At 55.2% G+C, this 26297-nt stretch overlaps 6 protein-coding genes and 1 non-coding gene across 7 annotated transcripts; 5 read left to right on the top strand and 2 right to left on the bottom strand.

Annotated features, from left to right (window-relative positions):
- Nucleotides 1-672: 672 nt before the first annotated feature.
- COL26b_009745 (uncharacterized protein) lies at nucleotides 673-1862 on the top strand (the record flags this gene model as incomplete). Its single annotated transcript, XM_053182462.1, has 2 exons — nucleotides 673-757; nucleotides 835-1862. The coding sequence occupies 2 exons, from the start codon at nucleotides 673-675 to the stop codon at nucleotides 1860-1862; spliced, it is 1113 nt and encodes a 370-aa protein (XP_053033642.1).
- A 4449-nt stretch (nucleotides 1863-6311) lies between these two features.
- Nucleotides 6312-7453, top strand: COL26b_009744 (uncharacterized protein; the record flags this gene model as incomplete). The annotated part of the gene is made up of 2 exons (XM_053182461.1): nucleotides 6312-6488; nucleotides 6554-7453. 2 exons carry the CDS (start codon nucleotides 6312-6314, stop codon nucleotides 7451-7453), a joined length of 1077 nt encoding a protein of 358 aa, XP_053033641.1.
- A 749-nt stretch (nucleotides 7454-8202) lies between these two features.
- On the top strand, nucleotides 8203-9208 carry COL26b_009743 (uncharacterized protein; the record flags this gene model as incomplete). The annotated part of the gene is made up of 2 exons (XM_053182460.1): nucleotides 8203-8527; nucleotides 8631-9208. 2 exons carry the CDS (start codon nucleotides 8203-8205, stop codon nucleotides 9206-9208), a joined length of 903 nt encoding a protein of 300 aa, XP_053033640.1.
- Nucleotides 9209-18380: 9172 nt separating this feature from the next.
- Nucleotides 18381-20859, top strand: COL26b_009742 (uncharacterized protein; the record flags this gene model as incomplete). The annotated part of the gene is made up of 2 exons (XM_053182459.1): nucleotides 18381-18724; nucleotides 19005-20859. 2 exons carry the CDS (start codon nucleotides 18381-18383, stop codon nucleotides 20857-20859), a joined length of 2199 nt encoding a protein of 732 aa, XP_053033639.1.
- Nucleotides 20860-21725: 866 nt separating this feature from the next.
- Nucleotides 21726-21810, bottom strand: COL26b_009741. Its single transcript has one exon. It is a non-coding gene; the product is annotated as a tRNA-Lys (tRNA).
- A 1388-nt stretch (nucleotides 21811-23198) lies between these two features.
- Nucleotides 23199-24260, top strand: COL26b_009740 (uncharacterized protein; the record flags this gene model as incomplete). The annotated part of the gene is made up of 1 exon (XM_053182458.1): nucleotides 23199-24260. One exon carries the CDS (start codon nucleotides 23199-23201, stop codon nucleotides 24258-24260), a length of 1062 nt encoding a protein of 353 aa, XP_053033638.1.
- A 655-nt stretch (nucleotides 24261-24915) lies between these two features.
- Nucleotides 24916-25962, bottom strand: UBC8 (Ubiquitin-conjugating enzyme E2 8; the record flags this gene model as incomplete). The annotated part of the gene is made up of 6 exons (XM_053182457.1): nucleotides 24916-25052; nucleotides 25118-25299; nucleotides 25383-25497; nucleotides 25549-25586; nucleotides 25735-25742; nucleotides 25930-25962. 6 exons carry the CDS (start codon nucleotides 25960-25962, stop codon nucleotides 24916-24918), a joined length of 513 nt encoding a protein of 170 aa, XP_053033637.1.
- Between the last annotated feature and the right edge of the window lie 335 nt (nucleotides 25963-26297).

The following is a 26297-nucleotide window of genomic DNA, read 5'->3' as shown; positions in this document are numbered from 1 at the left end:
AGCCAGGGGTGCCAGCTGATGGTGCAGGACTGAAAGGCTTGGCCGATGACAGTCGCTCTCCCCCAGCCCAAGGGCACCATCAAGGGCACCAAGGGCCAGTGCAGGGTCCTGAATAAGGTACGAGGTCGTATTGATTCGCCCAGCTCCATCCCCCGTCCACACCACCACACACCCACCACAGTCACAGTCACCTCCCGTGCTCCCCTTCCCAGGCACCATGGAGACTTTTTGCACCCATCCATGCCCAGCAGAGAGGGCCCTGGGTCGTGGTATTGGTTTCTGCTAGCTAGTTTGGGCCATCTGCTGCTTCCTGCCTGGTGCTGCCCTGTCCTCGCTGCTGTGCCTCACCTCACTTGCAGAGGATAATAAAACCACCTCCCCCCATCGTGTGTCTGTGTCTGTTCTCGTTCACCTCCTCACCTCTCCTACTTTGCTTCCCCACGAGCACCCTCATACCTCTTCTAGCTTACCTGCTTGTCTCTCGTTAATCAAGCCTTTGTTTTTATTTCCACACTGTCGCTCCTACCCAAGCTCCTTCCAACTTTTCAGCTCGAGCAACAGCCAGCCTCCTTTTAATACACAAACACCTCGCCCTCAACAACCAGAACATCACCTTCAAACTTTTCCTCCATCCTCTCAGTCTTGATACATCAAGTCTCAACAATAGGCACAATGTTCTCCAAGATCCTTACCGTGGCTCTTGCCGCTACCGCGGTCACTGCCCAGACCTTCACCACCTGCGACCCTACCAAGAAGGGTATGTATGACCTTCACATTTCACCTTCCCGTTTCTTCAAGACTTGCCGGGACCACCTTGCTGACTTTGATTTTCAGACTGCCCTGCTGACCCTGCCCTGGGCAAGTCCGTCAGCATTGACTTCACCAAGGGCAACAACGACGATGTCTTCCGCAAGCTCGACGGCACCTCTGTGAAGTTCGAGGATGGCGGTGCTCTCTTCGCCATCAACAAGGAGACCGACGCCCCCACCATGGCGTCCAAGAAGTACATGTTCTTCGGAAAGCTCGAGGTCGTCCTCAAGGCCGCCCCCGGCAAGGGTGTCGTCACCTCCGTTGTCCTCCAGTCCGACGACCTCGACGAGATTGACTGGGAGTGGATCGGCAGCGACACCGCCCAGGTCCAGACCAACTACTTCGGCAAGGGTGATACTACCACCTACGACCGCGGTGCTTACCACCCCGTGTCCGACCCCATCAACGCCTACCACACCTACACCATTGACTGGACCTCCGACTACGTCAGATGGTCCATCGACGGCACCCAGGTCCGCGAGCTCAAGTACGCCGACGCCAAGGGCGGATCTCGCTTCCCCCAGACCCCCATGGAGGTTAAGATCGGAACCTGGGTTGCTGGCCGCAAGGACGCCCCCAAGGGCACCGTCGAGTGGGCTGGTGGCTACACTGACTTCAACGAGGCTCCCTTCAACGCCTACTACAAGAGCATCACCATCACCGACAACATGGGTGGCAAGAAGGGTGCCAAGGAGTACGTCTACGGTGACAAGTCCGGCAGCTGGGAGTCCATCATTGTCAAGACCGAGTCCAGCTCCGACGACGACTCTTCTTCCTCCGCCGCCTCCAGCAAGACCTCCGAGGTTGAGACCAAGACCACCATGACCACCGTTGCTTCTGGCTCTGCCACCGCCTCTGGCTCTTCCGAGGCCACTGCCACTGGTTCCGCCACTGCCACTGGCTCTGGTTCTTCCTCCGGCTCTTCCAGCGCTTCCGCCACCGGTGCCTCCAGCACCACCGCTGCCCCCGCCACCGTCACCGGCGCCGGCTACATGAACAAGGCCAACCTTGCTCTCGGTGCCGCCGGTCTCTTCTTCACCTTCCTGCTGTAAGCAGCTCCCGACCGAGTAACCCGATCAACGACCGTACACGCACGCGTATGACTCAACAAAACAATCCCATTTGGAGAGCGGATTGTACAATTCTTCGACTTCCACCACGATCCTTATCCCGACTGAAGTACGCAGGCCGTCCCCAGCTTTTTGGGGCGCCTTGGGCGACCAGTCGAGGCCAACCTTGACTTAATCTGGTACTTTTAATGATCACGCTCTCCGCGGCTTTTCCTTGGATCCTTGGGAGGATAGGATGGGGATCAGATCCGCGACGGCCATGCGATTCTCAGGGTGTTTGTTTTTGTCCACTCGAGAGGAGGAAGAAGAAAGGAAGGCAGCAGCGGGAACATTTCGCATGGGAACATTGCAGCTTTCGGACGGAGGAGGTTTTAGATTTGGTGTGTTTTCAGCCGATGGTTCATGATACCTGAGAACAGTCGCCTCTCCAGGGAGGTTGAACTAGTTGCTTAACAAGAATTCTTTTGATAACATGAGTCGTCTTCTGCCCCCTCCCTGAACAGATCGTAAGTGACTTTATTTTTACTTGGGCGATTGGGTTTTCGGGTGACTCGCATAAAAGAGGATCACCGAGATGATCAGCCGTAACGTCTTGGCGGATACGAGAAGGTGCAATTTCCAACGTTTGAGGTTAAGGAGCAAGTATGGGCCCACCTTGCTGACTTGAGTCGGGCGTTGAACCCGCTCCAAAGACACGATGAGGGGACAACTGGAGGGGGAAGGGGAGGGAATTTGGCTCCTTGGCTCCTTGGCTCCTTGGAGAGCCGAGACCGAGAGAGAGGGGCGCGCCCGGCCAGTGTTCCTGCGCCCTACCTTATTCGGACCTAATTTCCACCATTCCGCGCGGGAAAAAGAAGCAAACGCGAAATTTCACGATGCGCCAACGGGCTAATCAACCAGTAAGAAGACCGAAAGCCAACAGTCCCGCCGCCGCCCTACAGCGCGGTCGTGCCATCAGCCACACTGCAGCCTAGAATCGATCATGGCGTTTGTCACTCACTGCACGGTACTTATCTCATTAGCCCCAACGTCTCCTAGAGTCCCAAGGTCAGCGCCAGCACACGTTCGGCGCGAGGCATTTTACCACACCACCCCTCAGGCCGGATCCTTCGCTCGCCAGGACGCGATTGTTTAGGCAATTTGAGAGCGTGAGAGGGAACTGTCTTGGTAATTGATATTAAACTGCTTGAGCCAAGATGTGTTCGCCAGGTCGCCCTGCGGCATAATGTCTTCCCAAGGTCTGGGCAAACGCAAGCGATCAAAGGGACGGCGACGGCGCATCTTTTAGGTATCGTGTGACCCAGTCCAGGCCAATTTTATTACCGCCGGAGCTGCTTTCCAGCCGGGGAGGAGCACCATTGACCCTCACTCACCGCATTTGTTTATTGTTCGTCCGAGCCCGCGGATACCTGCCGACCCGACCTCCTGCCTGCCATTGCACCGGTGACCCAGGTCGAGCCCAGGTCGAGGTGAAATTGGGGACCCCGCCCGGCGGACGGTGGACCGCGAGCCTCGGCCTCCTCCCAGAGAGCCAGTCCTTTTCGGTGCCGCTCCAGCCGCACAAGCATCAGTGCGAGGGCGATCAAATATCGACTGGGCGGTGGACTACGGATTTATTGCTGTGCGTGTCTTGGTAATCAAGCAATGCGAACTTTTGACATGAATGCCTCCAGGCCCTTGCATTGACGTCTCAAGGGACTGCTAGATGTCGCAGGGGAAGAAAGTAAGAGACGGGTGGGGATGACGAGGAAGGATTTCAGTAGGTAAGCGACTCGGTTTAATCTCAAATTGTCTCGGCCGGATGGATTTGGCAGGCAGGCACCGGCTGGGGGTCATGGTTCGGCAGGTGGAGACGATATCAGCCGAAAGTTGAATACCTATTGAAGTTACGAATTCTGATTTTCGGCTCGTCCTGCCCGGCCACCGCACTCTCTGATTCGGGAAGGAACTGCCGGCCTTGCTCCGAGGTTTTGCTCCGGGACGGGGCTTGCCAGTTGCCTGGCCCGGCAGCCGGAAGGTCAGGCACAGATATTCACGGTGTAGTGGGGCCGAACCTGCCGTCGACGTGCATATGCGTGCCGGCAGGTTTATGCAGGTACGGCGCATACTGCCATGGTAGTTGCTCTTCAGTGGCAAAATCGTCATTTTTCCCAGCATCTTCTATTTTTCCCCTTTCCAGCTGCCAACGGCGGCCAATCGAAGCATTCCCGACATTGCGGTTGCTACCTGACACAAACCACCTTAGGCCATGGCCGGCTCAACGTCAAGAGTGTCGATCCTGCGCTGGCGTGCCAGACTGACGGATTGGAGAGGCGCCTTCGGCCAACGTTCGGATAACTGTCTCAACATCACCACGTACTGCAACCATAACTACCGCCCAGCATTGCCGAGCCGGTGGTTCTTCGTACGATTAAAGCCTCCCACGGCCGGAAGAACGGCGTCTGAAGTGTCATCGCCCCACGCCGACTACGGACGCACACCGCCGCGATTTCACGTCGGGATCTCGGGCAGCGAAGTTTCAGCATGCCCCCGACCACCAGTCGCGGCGCGGGATCTGCTGCTCGGAGATACGTAATCCCATCTCGTTGTTTGGGCTCCGAACAGTGGGCTGTTGTTTGATCGGGCCCGGCTTCTGAAGGGGTTGAAAAGTGGCATCCCAACGGGCGGCAACCGCGGAAGCACAGAGGGGTGGAACATGCATCGACAGCAGCAGCAACAACAACAGCTCTGCGTGAAACTGGGTAGCCCACAATTATGTGCTCTCGCGTCGACGAGATATCTCCGTCCCGTCAGCACCTTACCGCAACCTGCATCCTCGACCCTGGTCACCGAGGATAGGTCCCTGGCCAAGACACTTCACCATCGGTGAGAAACCAAGACTCTGCATCCCCACCTTGGCCGAAAGCCTCTTTCAGAACATCGTGAGATCCAGTGTCGACGGGCGTCCCTCTGTGGACTCGTGGGGGTGGAATGTTGAAGATCTGAACTCTAAAAAATTGACATTTCTTGTCTAGAGACACGGACGGAGACGGCAGACGGGAGACGGGAGACGGGAGACGCCGACTGGAATGACCGGCGGGAAGCGGATCGTGGTGACGTGCTAGTGGCCCCTGCACGACAAAGTTTCCCATTCCGAAGCCCACAAAAAAGCACGTTTCTAGAAGCTTGCCGGAACCAAAATGCCAGTGCGGACGAATGCCGCCCACGGAAGAGCCCGCACTTGACGTAAGAATGCCACACTTTTTGAGAGCCGCAAATGCCAACCTAGGAGGGACTCAAGGGAAAGCTGTCTGCTGGAGAACAGAGAACAAATTTTACTGTGGCGGTGGATACCGAGGTTCTCCCGCCCTTGTCTTTCTTTGACTGACACATGGAAGAACTCAAAGAACGACAGAGAACCGTAAATCCCCAACCTGCCACTTTCTCAAACACCTGGCAACCTCCAATTTTTCTCTTTCGGCCCCTCCCTCAGCTTCCATGGCGGTGTGAGTCCGTGCAAGTGCCGAAGAACACTGGAGTCGATGACATCAAAACACCATGATCGTTCGGGACTGGCGGCCAAGAACATCCTGGATCTTTTCCTTATCGCCAACGGGTCTTCTTCGTTCCAGGGATCCATATGCACTGTAAACGTGTGTTAGACAGCTGCTCGGGCCTAGCCCGGACAGTCCCCATCTCTGTCGCCAATCCTTGAACCCATCGGGAACTCCAACGCCGTCTGAAAGAGCGAGGACACGGCACGCCGGAAACCTTGCTTCGCTGTTTACTGGCCTCTCGCGGGTTGCCCCCATCCAATCCAATCCCCCATTCGCAACCTCCTACCCATAGAGAAGCTCTCAATCCGTGCGCTGCTTGAACAAGATTTCTAAGCCAGATAACAACTGAACCCACCCGAGCTACGCGGAGTGGCCACTCCCGCTCCAGTCGGACGAATCATTACGACGCATCTTGACCTTCTTTGGCCTTCTCTGGAAGAGTTCCGCTTCTTTCAAACCACGATGTCCCCTGGCGGGAGCCACCACGGGTATCACCAAGGATCCCTCCCTTCTGCGATCTGAGCCGCGGCATCGAGCCGTACTTTGGTGCCATCTTGTTCCCAGCTCGTTCCCGCTGTTTGACCCCACCCGTGTTGCAGTTTTTTTTTTCTCTCACTCTCTTGCGTGGATGCTATCGTCCCAAGTTACGGTTCCTTGGACGACGACGGCGGCGTTAATGCCTCTTCGCCGAAGTGGTTTAGGACTTAACGTTGTTTTGAAGATGGGGGTTCGAAGGTTTAAAAAGAGCTGAGCTGCTCCTCCTCTTACAGGTGTTTCGTTTTGTGGAAGACACTCTCAACTTACACACATCAACTCAACTCTTCGACAACACTCAAGAACCTAAGATACCCTTTCTTTCTCTTCCTTACCAACAACAACACAACACATAATCACAATGGCCGCTACCGATTACAAGTTCGAGGGCTGGGTTGGTCTGGACGAGAAGTCCAGCGAGGGCAACATGGTCTGGCAGGAGTACGACCCCAAGCCTTGGGAGGAGACCGACGTCGACATCCAGATCACCCACTCCGGTGTCTGCGGTTCTGATATCCACGTCCTGCGTTCTGGCTGGGTAAGTTTACAGCAACAACACCACGCACGCCGCTGCGATGTGACAACAAGCTAACATGTCACCAGGGCCCCGCTCCCTACCCCGTCTGCGTCGGCCACGAGATCGTTGGTGTCGCCGTCCGCGTCGGCTCCAAGGCCGAGGGCGGCATCAAGGTCGGTGACCGCGTCGGTGTCGGTGCCCAGTCCGACTCCTGCCTCGGCCGCCAGGGCGACTGCGAGCCCTGCTCCACCAAGAACGAGCAGTACTGCCCCAAGTCCGTCCACACCTACGGCGCCTTCCACTACAACGGCGGCAAGGCCATGGGTGGTCACGCCAAGTACCACCGCTGCCCTTCGCACTTCGTTGTCAAGATCCCCGACGGCCTCGACTCCGCCTACGCCGCGCCCATGCTGTGCGGTGGTGTCACCGTCTTCTCTCCCCTGAAGAACCACGGCTGCGGCCCCGGCAAGACCGTCGCCGTCAGCGGTGTCGGCGGTCTCGGCCACATGGCCATCATGCTTGCCAAGGCCATGGGCGCCGACAAGGTCGTCGGTATCTCCCGCAAGGCTGACAAGCGCGACGAGGTCCTCAAGATGGGCGCCGACGACTACATTGCCACCGCCGAGGAGGGCGACTGGGCCAAGAAGTACGCCAACACCTTCGACCTGGTCATCTCTACCGTCTCCTCCTCCAAGGTCCCCATGCAGGACTACCTCAACCTCATCAAGCTGGACGGCTCCCTCGTCCAGGTCGGCATGCCCGACGACGGTGCCTACACCATCGCCCCCGCTCCCCTCGTCATGCGCCGTGTGAAATTTACCGGCTCCCTGGTCGGCTCTCCCCACGAGATCCGCGAGATGTGGGAGCTTGCCGCCGAGAAGGGCGTCAAGCCTTGGATCCAGGTCCGCCCCATGAGCGAGGCCAACCAGGCCATCGTCGACCTGGAGGACGGCAAGGCCCGCTACCGCTACGTCCTCCAGAACTAAGTTGGAGGCTTGCGATAGTTATGGGATGAATCGCTGCTGGACAAGGACTACAGACTTACACGGACGGGTCTTTGCTCCCGCAGCATTGTACATAAGATGAGGTTGATGACATGACATGGGTGCATAGACTGGGCATAGCGAATCGGTTACATTATAGACATATAGAGAGAGATAGGAATGAATCTCAAACTCGTGAAGCAACAAGCTTCAATTTGAACAAACTCTGCGACCAGTGGTATGTTTCGGTGGTGATCGAAGTACGGATGTTTGCAGTGATGTCACTGACGGTGAGGAGTCACCTCCTCTTGGCGTGTGGGGGAATCGGATTCTAGTCCGAGCACAACACCCCCCAATCAGCCTCTTCCCATCTTTCCTGGATGCTTATTGCACCACGACGAAGAACGCGAATGTGTGACAAGGTATCTGAGTATCTGTCGCCAGCAGCCATTCATTGTTTTGTTTCGGATCTCTTCAATTGAGCCCCTGCGAAGGTTGCCTGACAGGCACGCCCGCCTCATGGTTGCCTAACGGCGAACATCTGCAAGGACTGCCAGAAGAAGATAAATACTGCAGTGAGCATCCGTCCCATCTTATCATGAGACACGGCATCGCCAAGCTTGGTCTCCCAATACTCAAGCAACTCAAGACACCATCCGCCCACACCCCATTCAGTAAGCTCACGACCGCCCTACAACTGAAACTCTAAGGCTGATGGTCTTCCAGCATCCCGCCAGATCCACATCTCGAACATGCCCAGGGCAAAGCACAACAATGTTGAGGAATTCCACAAAGCGCTAAAATCAAGCAAACGCATCCTTGCCCTTTGTGGCGCCGGCCTCTCTGCGTCGTCTGGTCTGCCGACTTTTCGCGGTGCCGGAGGCCTGTGGCGCAACCATGATGCCACTTCGCTGGCGACCATGAACGCGTTCCGCAACGACCCCGGACTCGTGTGGCTGTTCTACGCGTACCGGAGACACATGGCACTCACTGTCAAGCCCAACCCGGCCCATTACGCACTGGCTGCTTTGGCCGAGAAGAACCCGGACTTCTTGTGTCTCACGCAGAACGTCGACGGTGAGACAACCCCTCGATGTTCACCAAGCTCTTTGGTCTTACCAACATTTTTGTTTGCAACGGTGTTAAGGAGGTGTACGTGAATAATGACTGACACGGACAGATCTCTCGCCGCGAGCCGGTCATAACGTAGAACAACTCCGCCGCCTACACGGCAGCCTCTTTGATATCAAGTGCGCCAAGTGCGAGTATGTCGAACGCAACAACACCGCCGACCCCCTATGCCCAGCCCTTGCTCCCGCGTCGAAGGATGTCAAGGACCCCAATGAAACGCTACCCCTCCTAGACCCAAAGAAAAAGCTCCCCAAGATTGAGGATGCAGATCTCCCGCACTGTCCGTCCTGCAAGGAAGGCCTCCTGCGCCCGGGCGTGGTCTGGTTTGGCGAGAGCCTCGACGCGGGGATGCTCGACGGCGTGGATGCTTGGATTGAAAAGGGAAAGGTCGACCTGATGCTCGTCATCGGCACATCTGCGCAGGTATGGCCGGCTGCCGGGTACATCCTCAAGGCGCACAAGGCCGGCGCGAGGGTGTGTACTGTCAACCCCGAAGCTGAGGACAAGAACCAGATGTCCAAAGTCAAGCCTGGAGACTTTGCATTTGGGAGGGATGCTGCGGAGGTGCTGCCGTTGTTGCTGGAACCGGTCATTGGGAAGATTGACGAGAATGGAAGGTATTCTTGAGGAGAACGATTGGCGGCGACTTGGTTGGTAGCGTGGCCCAAGATATCGATTACTTCGTTAGGCAATCTATCGGCGGCATCTGTTCATCCACACAGCCAGACTGCAACCGCATGTTTTCGTGCGGTCATGCTCAGACGAAGCTACTCGGAAGTATGCTGCGTAAACTTTTACTATTCGGGCGGGCAGGGCATAGGTGACAACAGGGACGACAAGAACAATAGGGATAATCGGAGATATTGGAAAAGGGAAGAATAAAACAATAAGACTTTTGACATAGAATACAAGTATAAACCTGGCATGGTAGTTCGCCGCCTGGTTAGTTTGAGTTATATGCCCAGATAGCAAAACTTCATGCGTAACTCAGAGGTTACCCTATAGAAGAGAAGCTGAGACTTTTCATTACTATACATCCATACATGGTATGAGATCCCCCCAATTACATCCTGTGCAGTATATGTAGAATAAACGAGAGGGTATGAGAAAGAACAATATTGAATCATGGCCATGTTTCGATTCCAGGCGCTACAGCAGTATCTTGGTGAGATCTTTCCCTGCACTGATTCATTGCTACTGGCTTCAAAACGTGAAACGATCACAAGCGGTCTGTGAAACCTGTCGACTGAGATGAAATATGTCCGGTAACGTTAAATGTTGACCAGCACGCGTGAGAGTTGAAGAAAGCTGAAATTGCCTTTCTGCGCATACTCGACCTCCATCTAATGATTCTTAACCCAAGAGAACAAGGAGACAAGTCTACTAATAACATGGTGAATTTTCCGCATGGAATGTTTTACTTCTCGCTGGATTTACCCTGAGCTTTCTCAACTTACGTTACGACCGTCTTCATCAACACTAACTTTGCTGGAACCAAGACGGTTTTTCATTTTACCCAGACTAGAACGATGAAGATCTTTCAGCGGCTTTGGGGGACCATATGAACAGATCTATACATAAAAGTTGAGTATTTGAGCGTCCGTCGTGTGCAACCTCATGAAGTCACACTCCCCAACCAAAACCCAATACCCACGATGTTTTAAAAATAGAGTCCAATATTGCAGCGTTCAAGTTCACTTTGATCACCAAGAAGGGTTCAAATCTCACCCTCAAGGCAATACTTTCCCTTAAAAAGCAGCCTCAAAAGTCATCTTGGGTCGCATCACATGATCACCTACCGATTCCACTCAAAACCCCCTCCTCCCCATCTCACAAAGGCACGCAGCTTACTCCTCACATAACCTCAAAACCTGCTGTTACCCAGATCGAGGAACTCATCACACGAGCAACGCACCAAAAAACGCAACAAAAAGACCTAATATGTTCAAAATATCACCCCCCTCACCGTGCGAAGCGGCCCGAATCGCCTCAATCCACATATCGTCAATGTCCTCGAACCCGCTGCTGCACCTCCAGTTCCCCACCCCGGCCTCAACCGCACACCTGCACGACCACCTCGCCCAAGACACCCTCCGCCACCTCGCAGGTTCGCGGGTCCTCGTCGCTCGCAGCAGCAGAAACAGTCACGAAAACAGCGCCAACGGTGACAACGCATCATCGCCATCGCCAGACAGCAGCGTCGCCTCGTTTGTGAAATGGGACCTCGTCGGCGTTCCCACACTCGGTTCGGAGCGCGTAGATGCGGGCGAGCAGCCGCAGCAGCATGCTACTGCTGCAGAACAGCAAGGAGGAGAGGAAAGCCATTATCAACAGCAACACCAAAAAAAGCATGTGGTGGTGGACGAGGACGAACAAGAGGACTTGTGGCCCGTCTCAGCCAACCAAGAATACCTCACCGCCTACTCTACCGCCGCCTCGTCCGCTCGCAAGCAAGCAATGGGCACCCGGCCTTTTGTCCGTGAGTGAATTTCTTCTTCAGCTGCTGGTGAGGCTCGTTTCTATCCTACACGTACCTACCTGCTGCTTGATTTCTGCCGGGGCGGCCATTTATCCTAGTACGCAGTAGGCCGCCTCACACTCCTCCTCTCCTCCATAATCTCATCATCATCTCCCCATCCCGGTATTTCCCTTACGTGAGATTTTCGGAAGATGTCGCGTGCGGCGTCAATCCCATCTCCTCCCACTGGCAAACACGGCAGGCAAGAGAGAGGCCGAGTGGTGCGTAATGGTCGTGTTCGCCCCCGGTGGTCCCCGCCAAGTCGACGTTCATTCACCAGCCCCCAAAGTCCGCAATTAAATGGCCCGGCTCCGAAGTCGCTCGCCGGCGGTGGGCCGAGAGTTAGTTCTCTTGGGAGGGGAAGGGACTTCGGCCATTTTGTTCCTTTTCGAACATGGAGATTGTATTTCGACGACTATCTCCGCGGGACCACAAATGATTCTCTCGCATAATGCCGGCCAGCTCCACGGAGAGAGAATACCCACAACTTTCACGTAGCACTTTGACATTTCCAAAGCCCGCCATTGGCGCTAATATATTACCCGGGAAATCTGACATATCGTGGGCTCGAACATTCATTCCCCGCCTAGCGGGTCTCCGCTTGGCCTCTGCCGCTACGGCGGTGCGGCCGGTCGGTGGTCCGTTTTGTCGGGGAATGAATTGGGCCCCCTTCTAGATCTGACCTTCCTGTGTACCGACGACGGGTTCCGGGGCCGCGGAGCCGGGACGGCACTCGTGCGCGCCGTTTCAGACGAGGCGGCGTCCAGAGGGTTGCCGGTGTTCTTGGAGAGCACAGTGGACGCTGCGCCGTTCTACAAGAAGCTGGGCTTCGCCAAGGTCGGCGGGTTCCGGATCTCGATACCTGCGAAGAATGGCGGCGAGGAAACGTACGAGGAGGTTTGTATGATGCTGGAAGCGGAGGCTGCGTGACATACTCTGTCCGGAGCCCGAAGCTGGCGCCAGACTCAGAAGATGTGTTGACGTAGGATAAAGGCACGCTTGAGCATGAGCTCGTGTCTACTGAACCACACACACTACAGGCTCGCCATCGGGTCTGGAATCGTCGACGACCGCAGCAGGCCTTCGCTATGGTCTGAGGTTTTGCGTGATAAACATCTCGGCTAAGTGTGCTTGCTGTGCATCACGGACGGGTGTGTTGAGACGCATATCCCGGTACTGGGCACGGCCAACTTGAGCGACCTGCTAGTCTCACTCATTTGATCGGATCGGCAGCATCTGCCTCTCACCCGCCGTCGCCACGTCTTCCGTCTCATGACCTACATCGATCGACCGCCGGTTGGTAAACATTGACGGAAAAACGAATGCCAAGCTCATTGATTTCAGCGAGGTCTTCCCGCGATGGTGTTGGTTGGTTTGAACATCAGGCCTGAAACGGCTCGAAGGGAGGACATCGAGCAACGTCGGTCAACACCGCCCAGCCCTCCTCAACGCATCAGAGATTTCCATGACCAATCGCATTTCCTAAGATCATCGGGTGCATGTGGTCTTGAACGTTGCTGTTCACCGGCTTGGGTTGGCATTAGCGTATTCTGTTGTGAACTGTGCGGATAGTAATGTTGGAAAAGACCCTTGAAATTTTGCCGCCGCAGCCCTGAATCGCAAGCGAATGTCGCGGGCCCGCAACCCGGGATTCATCCTGCTTTCACGAATTTATCGCTTCCTAAAACGTAGGCTTCTGCCCGTGCCCACAGCTTGCGGTTATGGAAGTTCTAGCCCGCGGGTTGGGGACGATACCCCAGGACAATTGGAGGAACTCCAGGTTGGACATGTCGCGCTTCCCTCGTAATAGATGCGTGTTGTCTTGCAGAAGAACGGTCTTTGTGTGACTGCACACTTGCAACTTTGCACGTAATGAGATGAACGACATTCGGGCTAGTATACGCCGAATATCAAAACATGTCCCCTTTTCTCTTGTTTTCGTCATGTTCCGTGATGCCACGAAGTTGGCCTGGTTTGAGGTTTCCTTAGGGCAAGGGACCTATTGAGGGGAGCGGACTCGAGTGGGAGCCTGGCATTTAATAGATGGCATTTCACATGACTGCAAGCACTCTGGTTGCGTGGAATGGTGTCAATCGTGCTGCGGCCTCGGACCGAGAAGCAGAGGTTGTCGGGTAAATCTTCACCGGCCGGGAGCTGCCGCTTGGCGGACTCCCTACGGTCCTTTCGTAGTTACAGACGATGACCAGGTTGTCGAGGTTGGAAAGCACAGGCGCAAATTCCGCACCGCCGACGGCCCCCCGGAACGCTAGCGATAGAGCCGCCGGGCGTGCATCGTGAGTCTACTGCGGTAGCGGTGTTAGGAGCTCAATGACGTAAGAGCCGGCTAGGCATGTGCGTGAGGGGATTGCCCCTGTCTGGAGTTGGTGGGTTAGGGGGGTCGGGTCGATATGGGTGTGTGTGATGAGTTCGCGATGCCGCACGACACTCGGAGCGGTCCCCCACGAAAGGCGCGGTTTTGGAGAAGGAGAGTGACTTGGGTATTGTTGAGAAAAAGCGGTCGGGAGACGCGAGATGCAGGGATTGTGGGGGTCTCCCGCGAAAGATGGTGGGAAGGGCAGGTTAAGCGTTTGCATGGGCGTTGAGATTTAAGTTGGTTGATGGACATGCGAGGTATCTGTAGGTAAGTAAAGTAGGTAGATGAGCACGAGGGACACTTGGGGGCTTATCGGCAGGTGAGCCGACGTGGCAGCTGGCAGATGAGATAGATGAGTGGGATGCTGTGTGACCTTTTGGCAGAGACCAAGAGACAAGAGGCAGGTTGCAGATGAAGCCGTTTGTTTGGTCGACACGGCGGCAGAACGAGAGTATGTGTTTTGGTGTGGAGGGCCGGCCAAGAGCTAGGCATTGACAAAGATGGTGGTGGTGTTGAGAGGAATGATGGTCACTGAGTAATTAGGGACTCACGGAGAACCCAGTGACGAGCCAGAGAAACAGGGCCGATGATTCGCAGGAGACCAAAGGTGTGCACCTGGTGGTGGATGCCCCGCAACCCCGCGTTACCAGGAGCTGAGGCTGGTCCACCAGATCTGGCTCTGGACGTTGGAGGCCCTGAGCCCTGAGGGTGCTGAAATGTGAGGCGCGTCGGGCACAACCGGGACCGTTGAAGCCTCATGCTCGGAGTCTCGACCGAGGGGTTTTGTTGTTTGTCGTTTCAATGTTGTAAGTGGGAGCAAGGGGACCACCAAAAAAAAACAAAAAACGAGAATGTGATAAGACAGGGGATAGGATACCGACAAGTTCAACGTAGAGTCTGCAGTCTGCAGTCTGAGGTCTCCAGCCTCCATGGACCCTGCATCGACGCGACGGCGGACTGGCCGTGATTTGGCATCCAGGCTACTCCGTACAGAGTAAAAGTACGCAGCAGTAATCAGAGGGTATGCGGCATATGGAGAGAGGATTCACGGCATCTTGGGATGCTGGGTGAGGTGCGTTCAACGTTGCAGGTTTATCCCTCCAGGTAGATAGGGATGGGATGTTGTATGCGGGCCTTACTGCTGCCGCACGTCGGGCTGCGTGCGACTCGCTTCCTCTTCCTGCGGTCAGAGATGCCAGACTGCAGAGAGACTCACAGAGTGAAGAGTGTGAATGAACACCACCTATGCTCTGGCACTCTGCTCGTCGGTTGTCGATGGACCAAAAGTTGGAGGTCGCACCGTCCTGACTCGGCAATTTTCAACTGTTACGTTATCGGTATTGCCGCACTAGACCCAAAGGGGCTAGGGCGACGTTTTCCATAAGGTAACAGGAGCCACTTACGGGGTACGAGTGCGCTACAAGCGCCGGGAGGGGCCCAGGGCCCCAGAGTCGCCATCAAGCTGCAGACAGGCAGTGGGCGCGGGTGGGGCCCATGTTCCGCCCGAGTACCGCCGACTCGGATCTTGCAGCGCCGGCCCTTTACGAAAGAGAATTGAATGGTGGATGGATGCATGCCGCTGGTCAAATGGGCCTGACCTTGAATAAGCAGCTCGACAGTAACAGTGACGGTCAAATATATGAGCCGTGATTTGCCCAAATGCCATTATGTATTTCTGTCTCGTAGCACCTTCAACCCAACGCCCGGCCGGGAATGGACAGAGATAAGGCTGCCTCCATCACCGGCCCATGTCTCGTGCTTTATCTTTCCCATCCGGCCAACCCATCCCTTTTGCCATGTGCTTTTGTGGACATGGTCGTTCGTCTGTGTCCACACACCACCACACACTACCACACACTCACACTACACACCACCTCTCTTTCTTTACTGCGAAGTACTGCGTAGGTACGCTCTTTTCCACTACTCGACCCTCGGGCGGGAATGCAACGAAAACTGCCCGGTCCTGTGCGACGTAATCGTTATCGACCGCCCAGCAGTTAGATCTGGACCTGCACGACTAACATGCCGACGGCGCCTCTTCTGCAAAGCATACACCCTGACAAGAGCCGCTCGCCATAGCCCGCGCCGTCACTCGCCTACCTTCCAGGCTACATACTGCTCAGGAACCTCTTTCTTTCTCTGACCACACTCTGTTACATACCACTACTGTCAGTTACCGCCGCCGAGGTCTGCTCTTCCACCACCGCATCGCGCCTTGTCGTTCGATTCCTCGAACCCAAATCGTAATTCTTTCTGACGCAATTGGACGCCCGCAACTTGGCTTTGCACACTTGCCCCATGTTGGGTGAAGCATAGCCTGCCCTGCCCCATTTTGCGCGCGCACTCTCTGTCTACCGTCTTTGTGCGTGGAGGAAGCACAGCCTGATTTACACTACTTTTCTAGTTCTTCTGTGTCATTGTCACCGACTCGGCCGCCGTTCAACGTCGGCATGCTTGTCTCGAGAGTTTGATGCCAAGCCATGCTTCCTGCACCTGCTCTACCGCTGCCGTTACCGCTGCCACTCCCGTTCCTTGCCTGATGCAAAATACAGAGTAGTGCTGTATGGATTACAAGGTCGGTGAGAGCGAGATGGACAGCTAGTCCCTGAAGGACCTTGGTCGACAGAGTGTGAGGCCATGTCCGTCCCATCCTGTCCCATCACATCCCATCCATTCCGTCCTATCCCATCCCGTCCCATCTACCTACTTGGACTTGTCCACGGAGTCCTTGTCCATGCCATGCTCCAACCCCATCCTGATCCCCATACCCCAGCAGACCAAGGTTTGGGACTTTCTCTCGTTTTGTTCTTGGTTTGGTCGGTCGTTCTTTGCGCCTGGCACCGAACCCAAGTCTACGCCCGCCGGCCAGTCACTCGCTGCCTTCGCCTCCTCCTCTAATACGCCCCCTTAGTATCGACATCCACCAAGACGAGACGTGCCATTCATAGTGAAGGGGGCCTCGGGGCGTGGAAGAAGTTTTAAGGCATTGGACCGTATTTCGAGACCGCTTCTCACTTGCTGCTGATGCTGCGTTGCTGCATGTCGCTCGCCGGCGGTCTGACTCTCTTGCTTGACGTCCCCTAAATGCTGTTCAGCAGATCCTCCTTGTGGTTGAAGACGCGCGCAATAGCTGATAGAGGGTGGGCTGCCGCAAGGACAATCCATCTGCATTTCGCATCCGCAATTCTTCCCCCGGATATTTTTTTTTTCTCGTTGTGGTTGGTCTGCCGCGTCTGGGTACCTGAGCAGAAACATCCATCCGTCCTCTCTGTCCGTCTCCTCCTTCTGACTCTACCTGGCCATACCTTACCTACTGCTCTTTATCCTCCTTGGCCTCTCTCTCTCTCTCTCTCTCTCTCTCTCTCTCTCTCTCTTTCCCACACCCCCCTCTACACTTACTCTTTCCCCCTTCCTCTCTTCTTCTTTCTTTCCATTCCTCTATTTCTCTCTCTCCGTTTCTTCCTCACTCCGTCATCCTCGCCACCCTCCCCATTAAATAATATTATTCCGTATCGAGCAAACGAAGCCGGGAGGAGGGAAAAAAAAAAACCGACACCCCAGGATTACCGGTGCGGCGCATCCAATAACGGATCCTTGAATCAACAGTAAAGAGAGACATCGCCTCTTACATATACTTTTCCCCAGGGCCCAATGACACTGATAAGCCAGGCTTATCTCATCCTTGCCTTCATCGTCACTTGAGCCCACCCGATATCGATCCATCCAAAAGCAAGCCGTCCAATCCCAGGAATTGCATCTGGCCCCAAATTCGGCCCTGCATCCGCACCCCCAAAAACAAAAACCACCACCATCCATTTCCATCACCAAAAACGGGCGCAAATCAACCCATCTTGCCCACTCTCGCAGCGCCGCTTTATCTCTATCTCTATCGGCCGCCCAAATCCCCGACCACCACCACTCGGAATCCTGCAACCTAACCCACCCCCGATTTCTAACATAGCACCAGAGGGTATTCTAGCGTCCCCGTTTACAATTCCCGTTGCTGCTTATCTCGTACCTCTTCGCCTCGCGCAACACCTTGGGTTACTTTCTTGCACCTTACACAATCCTCGCGTGGTCTTTGTTCCACCGTTCTCCAACTCGACCTAGTCTCGACCCCAGCCCCCGTCAGTCACGTCAACCCTCGCAATCGCACCCGGTCGACGTCCGTCCGCCGTTCTCGCTCAGTCCGTCTTCGCTCTACCAAGCTTCCACCGCAGGACCCTTATCTCGACCGGCCTCGGCCTGCCCTACGGGGTAGCGTTATCTCAGAGAGAGACAGAATCCTACAGGTCTTCCCGTGTTGGCCAATCTGCTGCTTTGTGTTACAGCACAGGCTCGCACGCCACATTTCAGTGAGAGTAAGAGTGAGTGAGAGAGAGAGAGAGAGAGAGAGAGAGAGAGAGAGAGAGAGAGAGAGGGCAAGGGCACATTGAATCGGCCGCCAGCCAATCCTATCTGGCGGATCGTGCATCTCGTGCTACGTACTCGTTTCTGGCCTCAACTCAACCAAAGAGAATCTATTGCTGTCGACCTCTGGTGGCGGCCCCAAGACCACTCCCACCAGGCACATTACATCACTTGCATCTCGTCTGCCGCCGCGCCGTGGGGCTCCAGTCGACGTGCCCAGCTTTCATCCCGGCCAAGTGTGCCAGCCTTCTTGCCCGTCTGGCATTCAGGCAAGCCTATCGTCCTATCACCGCCGTCACATCTCCGGAAAACCAGGAGAGCAGTAACTCACACCCGCCTCAACCACCCCCCCAAATCTCGTTCTCCAGGCCAGACCAGGGCCGGGGCCCCGTCTTGACGAACCGGGTCCGTCCGCCCGTCTTTCTCCCCTGCGTCGGCCCAGCCCTGTCCGTATATACATAGCTTTCTTCTACTGCCACGCCTGCTACCTACCCATCATGTCCAACCCAAGTGCCGTCGTCAGGACGGCTCCCATCGCCATTGCTCCAAAGCCTCCCCGCCGCCAGAACTCTTATCTCCAGGACAGCTTCACGAACCTCGATATCCTCCGCGGCAGCATGCCTGGTCGGGAAATCACCGAGTCTGTCGGCTCATACACCACGCGTTCTCTCAGCCCGTGCGAATCGTGTCAACGTTCTAGGGTCAGGTGTATTGTCAGCGAAGACGACGACAGCTGCATACCCTGCCAAGCTAGCGGCTCAGATTGCTCCCTGCTCAACAGCCCTCAGCCGAGGAAACGAAAGCTGAACGGCGACTTTGACGACCCCATTGGTAAAAGAAGGTCAGTCCCAATTGCCTCTCACATCATTCGTCTAGTTTCTCTCTCCCTCCCCTCTCCTCCCGCTCCTCCTCCTCCTAGCTCCTGCTGTCCCCCGCGCGCGCGTGTGGCCTTAATACTGGCACTGCTTCCTGCTCCCCGCTAGCCTGGGTCGCTTCCCCTTGTCATTTCTTCTTTTCTGCGCCCGTTGGATGTTTCTTGGGCTGCCATGGGGGCACGCCGCAGCCAAGGGGGTCACGTCTGATAACGAACCTTAATCTCTGACACGTGATTGGTCCAATAGCTCGCCCATCAGGACCGATATCAGAAGGCGAAGGCAACACCAGCCCAGCCTCTCCAGTACCACCGGCAGCAGCTCCTTCATTGAAGACATGGCGAACGTCGGAGGCCCAACTCTGCTCAAGCGGACGCTGGGTCTCCAAAACGACCGGTACAGCCAGTACATCGGTCCGACCACCGACTTTGAGCCTTCTCTCATCAACCTCTCACCATTTGATCCCCATGACGAGAGTCTTCTGGCCCGCGGCACCCTCCGCAAGGTCAGCGACGATGACACCTTTCTACTATTACCTGACTTCAACACCCCGGGCCACGAGCACGTCTTGGAGGATGTCGAGGCCATAGAGGGCCTCGTGCGGCCCCATGGTCGCAAGCTTGTCGACCTCTACTTCCGCATCGTTCATCCCGCATTTCCGATCATCCAAAAAACCGTCTTCCTGGAAAAGTACGAGCGCAGCTATCGCGAATTTTCTCCTTGTTTATTGGCAGCCGTCTACCTGTTTGCGATCAACTGGTGGGAGCACGATGAGGACCTGGCCCGACTACCGAAACCAAACATTTCCGACATGGAGCGGCTGATCCGGACGACACTCGCCGACGCCATGTACAGGCCGAAACTGTCCACCATCCAGGCTGGTCTTCTGCTGTCGCAGCGACCCGAGGGCGACCAGTGGGCCCCGACTGCCCAGCTGGTCGCGATCGCCCAGGAACTTGGCCTGCACCTCGACTGCACGAACTGGAAGATACCTCCCTGGGAGAAGGGGCTGCGGAAGCGCCTCGCATGGGCTCTGTATATGCAGGATAAATGGGGATCTCTCGTTCACGGCCGTCCATCGCATATCTTCTCCTCAAACTGGGGCGTGCAACCGCTGACACAACATGATTTCCCCGACGTCGAGTGGGACGAGAACGATGTGGAGGAGAAACTGGAAATTGAGCGTGGCCGAACTCTGTTCGGTCAAATGGTTCAGCTGTCGCAAGTCCTTGCCGAGATTCTCGATACCTTCTTCACATTACAAGCCCAGCAGACCATCACGAATGCAGGCGGACAAGGCACCCACCTGATTTTGTCCATGGCCAAGCCGATACAGCTGAAGCTGAAAGAATGGTACGCCAGCTTGCCCGCGACGATCCGTATGGACAACTCGTACACCACCAACACAGTCCCATCGAATCGTCTGTCGAGTATCGGCTACCTCCATCTCGCCTACTTCGCCACCGAAATCACCCTCCACCGTCGCATTATTCGGTCACTGGAGGCCACCGGCGCGGCCGTCGACCAGTACGTACAGCATATATGCCGCAGCGCAGCCAAGGCTCGTCTCATTTCTGCCATGGACTTTGTCAACCGCCTGAACTCATCTCACTTGCGCTCGTTCTGGTACTTTGCTTCCAAGACCAACTTTGCCCTCATTGGCACTTTTGGATCTCTCCTTTGGGCAACATCTCCAGGCAGGGAAGAGGCTGATTGGTACCGCCGACGCTTGGGAGAGTACCGTTGGACGCTCTCCGTCAGCTCCAAGCCTGGTGAAGGCAGAGGACTAACCAACTTCGCCATGACGATGCTCGATATCTCGACCGGTCTGCTTAAGAAGCTCCCCGAGAAGCCATCGATGAGCCGCAGTGGGAGCGTCGTCGACATGGGGCCTGGAGGCATCAGCAGCAGCTTTGGGAGCAATGGGATCCTAGCACTCGGTCAGAGTGCGCCTCCTACCATGACTTTCGGAAACTTCAGCGGGTTGCCGAGTGCCGACGTCAGCAATGCCCAGAGCCCTCGTAGTCCAAGCGCGGACAGCAGCGACGACGAGATGTACGAGACCTTTGCCCCGACGGCAGGCATGGCCAACATGGCCGATTGACGGTTGCAGCAGCTCCGCTCGGAGCTGCAAGTCGGAATATAATGACACTATGACGAGACGAGACGCTCACTTGAGCAAGCATACCCTCGAGAGAAGCATACCCTCTAAGAGATGCTTCCTGTTGTTTTGCGCTTTCTGTAGGAGGATCAAACTTTTTCGCTGTTTGGGTAAAAGGGGGAAGTGCATAATGATCTGCGGGATACCACCGGGTGCTAGGGCGACGGACAACAACCCAAGAGGGGGTTCAGAGGAGGGGATGATGATATTGGCCGCTGCCTCTGGCTCCTCCCATCTTTATGAAATTTGGACTTTGATTTGGATCGACGACGCAACGGGAACGAAACGCTATCAGCGGTGCCGGCGCAATTCTGGGGGGTTTATACCGTCCGTCATTTTTGAGCGGGGTAGAAAATAGCATCGTCTTTGGATGTTGAGCGATCCATACTTAGCATAGATTGAGATTTGGATGTGAAATGATATACCTTGATGTCCTGCTTTGGCTTATAGACCTTGATGGCCCCGGTTCCCTTGACTATTGCTGTTAGATATTTGTCAGTGACTGGCGAAGTAACGCTTCACGTAGACGGCGACCAACGAGTTGCAACTGATTGTTTCCCGACGTTTTCGTATTGGTGGGTGGAGCCATCAGGAGGCGTCGGAGGAAAATCACCAGAGCCCCGATCATGTCTAGAATCTTGCTGTCCTATGCCACTCAGACACTGAAATAATGACGGAAAATAGTGCTGCAATCGTGTTTAGTAGCTGCTGAGGCTGAGGTAGCTTTTGCTCTTCTGTTAAGCGATAGCCCTGCCTTCAAGTAAGCAGGTGCATAAGTTAACGATAAATCAGACCTACAAAAGGAATTTCTCCCGGTACGGGACTCGAACCCGTAACCCCTGGATTTCAGTATTTCCTAAAAGTCCAGAACGCTAACCATTGCGCCAACCGAGAAGCCGTGAGGGTGTGTGCTTGTTGACGTCGATGGGCGAGCCAGCAGCTGACACGGGTAGGAGCGTGGCCGTTGGGTGTTCGGGTGAATGAAACTGGTGCTCAGGACGGTGAGTTTGCAACCAAGGTAGGTTCTCTGTTACCAAAGTGGAGTTTCCCAAGCTCAGATGAGATTGTACCGCGTGGCGAAAGTGAGCCATTCGAGCCTGGGCTGGACGAGAAAGGATTCGACAATAGCCTAATACCCTTCCAGGTTGCCCGATGGAGTTTATTCTTATGACGAAGACTGACACGACGGGTGGGCTGTGTCTGGCGAGATCGCCAGACTGCCACTGTCTAGTCAATGAAAAAGTCAAGTCACTCGATCTCGTTGTGCCTCTTACAGACTCAGGAAATACTGATGTTCTCCTGTTCTGCAGCCGTGTTTCTTGGGCTCACGATTGAAGAAGCTCTAGGTTTGGCACTCCTGATTGTTTCAGACCGTTGATTGCTGCTCTGAGGAAGCTGGCCGACCATCGAGAGGCAGCCCTACTTCATCTTGAATGTTTCACGTCTTTTGATGACGAAAATACTCGTGTAAGTCGATGACGGGATGGCATCGTTGATGCGTGCGGGAAGGTTGGACGACGAACAATGGTGAAGTAATCTCGCCAGGGATTTTTAAAGAGACACGAGCGGCTTGAAGTTTCAAGAGCACGGTATGTGCGGAAGAGTCAGCTCAAGAGTCTGGAAACAGAGTCGTGGTGGGTTGGGCCGCCTCATGTATCCAGCCTCCAGCCAAAGCACGCAATCGATGGTGACAATTGCCCATCAGCCTCGCCTTCGACCAACCGTTACACGGCATTCATCCTTAAAGCGGCAACCGTCGGCTAAGTTCAAGACATTGGTTGATCTTGAGTAAGAGGCATAACCAATTGCCATCCAATACGTATTGAAGCTTCAGACTTGGACGGTTGGATGCCTTGCTGAATGGCGGTAACCGTGCATATCGACAGACGACAACAGGACGACATCCGCACATGCAATAGTACGGGTCTGACAGTATAATCCTGTGGCGAATGTACCTTTTGTATTACTATGCATATACACGAGCGAGAGCCGACTTCTACTGGACCAGTCCGTGGGAGGCAAGCGACAATTAAGGGAAGAAATGAAGCGAAGTCCTCGGGGCGATACGTACTTCCTCAATCCCCATTATATAAGCAAATTGCCCCGCAGTATGCCACACACACAGTGACACCCCACCATGTCCGACGCGGTTGAACATTCTCCATCGTCGTCATCATCAAGGCAACCAGAGACCACCACGACCTCGAGCCGTCGCAAACCCACTCCACCAATGCGCGACCCATAACCACACATCAGCGCCCTCACGGAGACATCCATCCAAGATGCAGGGTTTCAACATGGGACGCTACGTCCCGCCCGACGTCGAGGGCACGACGTCAGGCAACAAGCTCCACGGCAAACACGCCCTCGGCGCGCGCGCCTCCAAGCTGTCCTCCGGCATCCTCACCGTCCGCTTCGAGATGCCCTACGCCATCTGGTGCTCCACCTGCCCGAAGCCCACAATCATCGGCCAGGGCGTGCGCTTCAACGCCGAGAAGAAGCGGGTCGGCAGCTACTACTCGACGCCGATATGGCAGTTCCGCATGCGCCACGCCGACTGCGGCGGCGCCATCGAGATCAAGACCGACCCGAAGAGCACGGCGTACGTGGTCGTGTCCGGCGCGAAGAAGCGGGACGTGGGCGAGGACGACACCGCGGCCGGCGCGGTGCCGAGGGAGGGCGCGATGGTGATTATGACGGACGAGGAGAGGCAGAAGCTGCGGAGCAACGCGTTTGCGAGCTTGGAGAAGACGATCGAGGACAGACAATTGCTCGCGCAGGCGACGGAGAGGATCGACGAGCTGGAGGACGTTTCGAAGCGGCAGTGGGACGACCCGTACTCCCGCAACAAGGCCCTGAGGCAATCGTTTCGGGTTGGGAGAAAGGAGCGCGAGAAGGAAGCTGCGGTGGGCGAGGCGCTCAAGGATAAAATGAGTCTGGGCATCGATCTCGTGCCCGGGACGGAAGAAGATGCGCAACGGGCGGCACTGGTGGACTTCGCACCCGACGATGATGTCACAAGAGTCGGCAAAGCATTGGCGAAGCCCTTGTTTCGCTCTGCGGGCAGCTCCAGGAAAGCTCAGGCCGAAGCTCCAAAGGGCACGCCAAAAGCGGAGCTGTTGGCGTCAAAGAGAAGGCATCATATTGTGTCGGAGATTGTAGGCAATACACGCATGTCGCAAGACCCATTCCTGCTAGATGCGCGGACGGAGCGGACACCACCGAGAATACCCGGTCTGAAGAGGAAACGGGACGCAAAAGCTGAGGATCCAAAGACGATTGAAGACGGGCCGAAGTTTCTGCCTTCCAAAGCTCTAGTGGGCTACGATTCAGACTCAGGATGAGGTAACCCCCAAGTTTTACGACATGGCGTTTTGAGAGGCACACTTTGTGATACCCAGGGATTTTAAGTATTGTCTATATATGGTTCGGGATGAGCGATGCATCATGACATTATTTGACTCATCGCGTGCCTTCTACACACAAAAAACAAAAAATAAATAAGTGAAACTGGTTGGCTTGCCGCGCAACGCTGGCCACATTATTTGAATAGCACGGTCGCTGTGCAGATACACAAAAACCCCAGACCTTCTGAGCCAAGGTACTTGTGACGGCTAGTTTCGATCAGTATATAATCATTGGCAACTATGGGAGGCCCCTGAAGGAATGGACCGTATTGATCGAATGTCGACCAAAGATTCAATCCGGGGTGACAATGAGCATGCCCCAGTCTCCGTCGGCCAGCCATTGTCGTCTTCCCGAGGCATGTCTCGTAATTCAGGCCGTCCTGTGTTGTTGCAAACTCCGAAAATGATCCCATACATGCCTTCCTTATCCATAAACGCAAAGAAAATGCCCCCAGCTGCTAACCCCTGGTCGTAGAGGTGTTGCAAAGAGTGGGAGTACAGAATGCAAGACCAATCGAGCCCGGGGAATATAAGTGTCCATCGACGCCAGTTCCATGAATGCTTCTAACAGATTTCTCGAAGGTCGTTGCGTTCATACGTCGTCGAGGCGGCCGGCGGGCTCCTCGTCGTCATCCCCAAAACTGCCAACTGAGGACATGGCGTCGTCGGATTCGCTTTCGCCATCCTTCTCGTCGGCGGCATCTTTGCTCGCGTACTTTTGCACATATTCTGCACTATTGTCAGTGATAACTGCTGTCAAGCTGCGTGCGCCTGCCTGCGCTGGTCTTACGCACCCTTTACTTTGGCGTCATAGCTCTTGGGTTCCCTGATCATCAAGGCGGCCGCCTCGCCATTCAGGGGGTCTGTCGGGTTCGGGTATCGCAAGAGCTGGGGAAGAAAGACCTCGAAAATGTTGATCATGTCGAACATGGGCGACCAGGTCTGGTTGATGACGTCCAAGCAGACGGAACCCGACCTATGCAGTATCCCCCATCAGTTCCTCGCTCCGGATGCAACCCAGGACGTTATCCGTCTCTTATGAAAGTTCCCATGACTCACAGCTCGTCGATGTTTGGGTGGAAGATACGGTTTACGAAGCCGATGCTAGGCGACTTGTATGGGTATTGATCGGGGAGCTCGACGTGGACCTTCCAGACGCCGCCTTCGAACGGGGCTACGGTTATTTAGCTTGACTATGCACTGTCCGGAAATCGCGCGTACTGACTCTCGGCGGGGCCCTTGAAGCGAACGTAGAACTCTTGCCTGGGTCGGTGTCGTTAGAATGGAAGTCGTTGGGCGTGGGGTTTGGTCCTTACACTGCAACGTTGTCAGCTGACTTCAAGGCTTGAGTATCTTGGTGAACGGAATGCAAGCTTACTGTTGTCATTCACCAAAGTGACTTCGTAGTCACTCATCAACCTGCATATGTCAGTCCAAGCAACAGAGGCCGTGGATTCGCGAGCCGCACATCCTAGGCCATGTTAGCAAAGTAGCATCATCGTGGCGTGATCTTGGGCGATTCACTTCATGACCTAACAAACAAAAAGAAACGTCAGTCTTCTGGTAGCCTCTGAGCACCAAGAAAGCGGCAGCAAGGCAGACTCACATCAGTCTCAATTCTCCTGCGTGGGCTACTCATGATGAGGGTTGCGCGGGGGGTTCGGACGATGGCAGAAAAGCACCGGCGGGCGGAAATGGACTAGACAGCTAGTTGGACGTTAAGTTTGAAACAGTATGTCTGTTGAATCGAGTTGCTGTTTAGACTCGGATGGGCTTGAATTTCTACAAAAAGCGCGATCGTGTTGGCTGAATCGAGAGAGAGGAGATGTTGGTTGTTGTAAAGAGGGGAGAAGTTGGCTCGGGTTCCTGACGCCAAGTCACGCGCGATGATGATGTGGGCGATCCCGGACCACAGCTGATAAGTGCCACGATAAGGAAAGTGGGCCCGAGGATTAAGCGGATAGATTCAGCGTG

The sequence above is a fragment of the Colletotrichum chrysophilum genome, assembly GCF_026319265.1.
Source record: "Colletotrichum chrysophilum strain AFK26 chromosome Unknown scaffold_96, whole genome shotgun sequence".
In the NCBI taxonomy this organism is placed as follows: domain Eukaryota; kingdom Fungi; phylum Ascomycota; class Sordariomycetes; order Glomerellales; family Glomerellaceae; genus Colletotrichum; species Colletotrichum chrysophilum.
The sequence above is the reverse complement of the archived record's forward strand: the minus strand, read 5'-3'. Positions and strand labels throughout refer to the sequence as shown.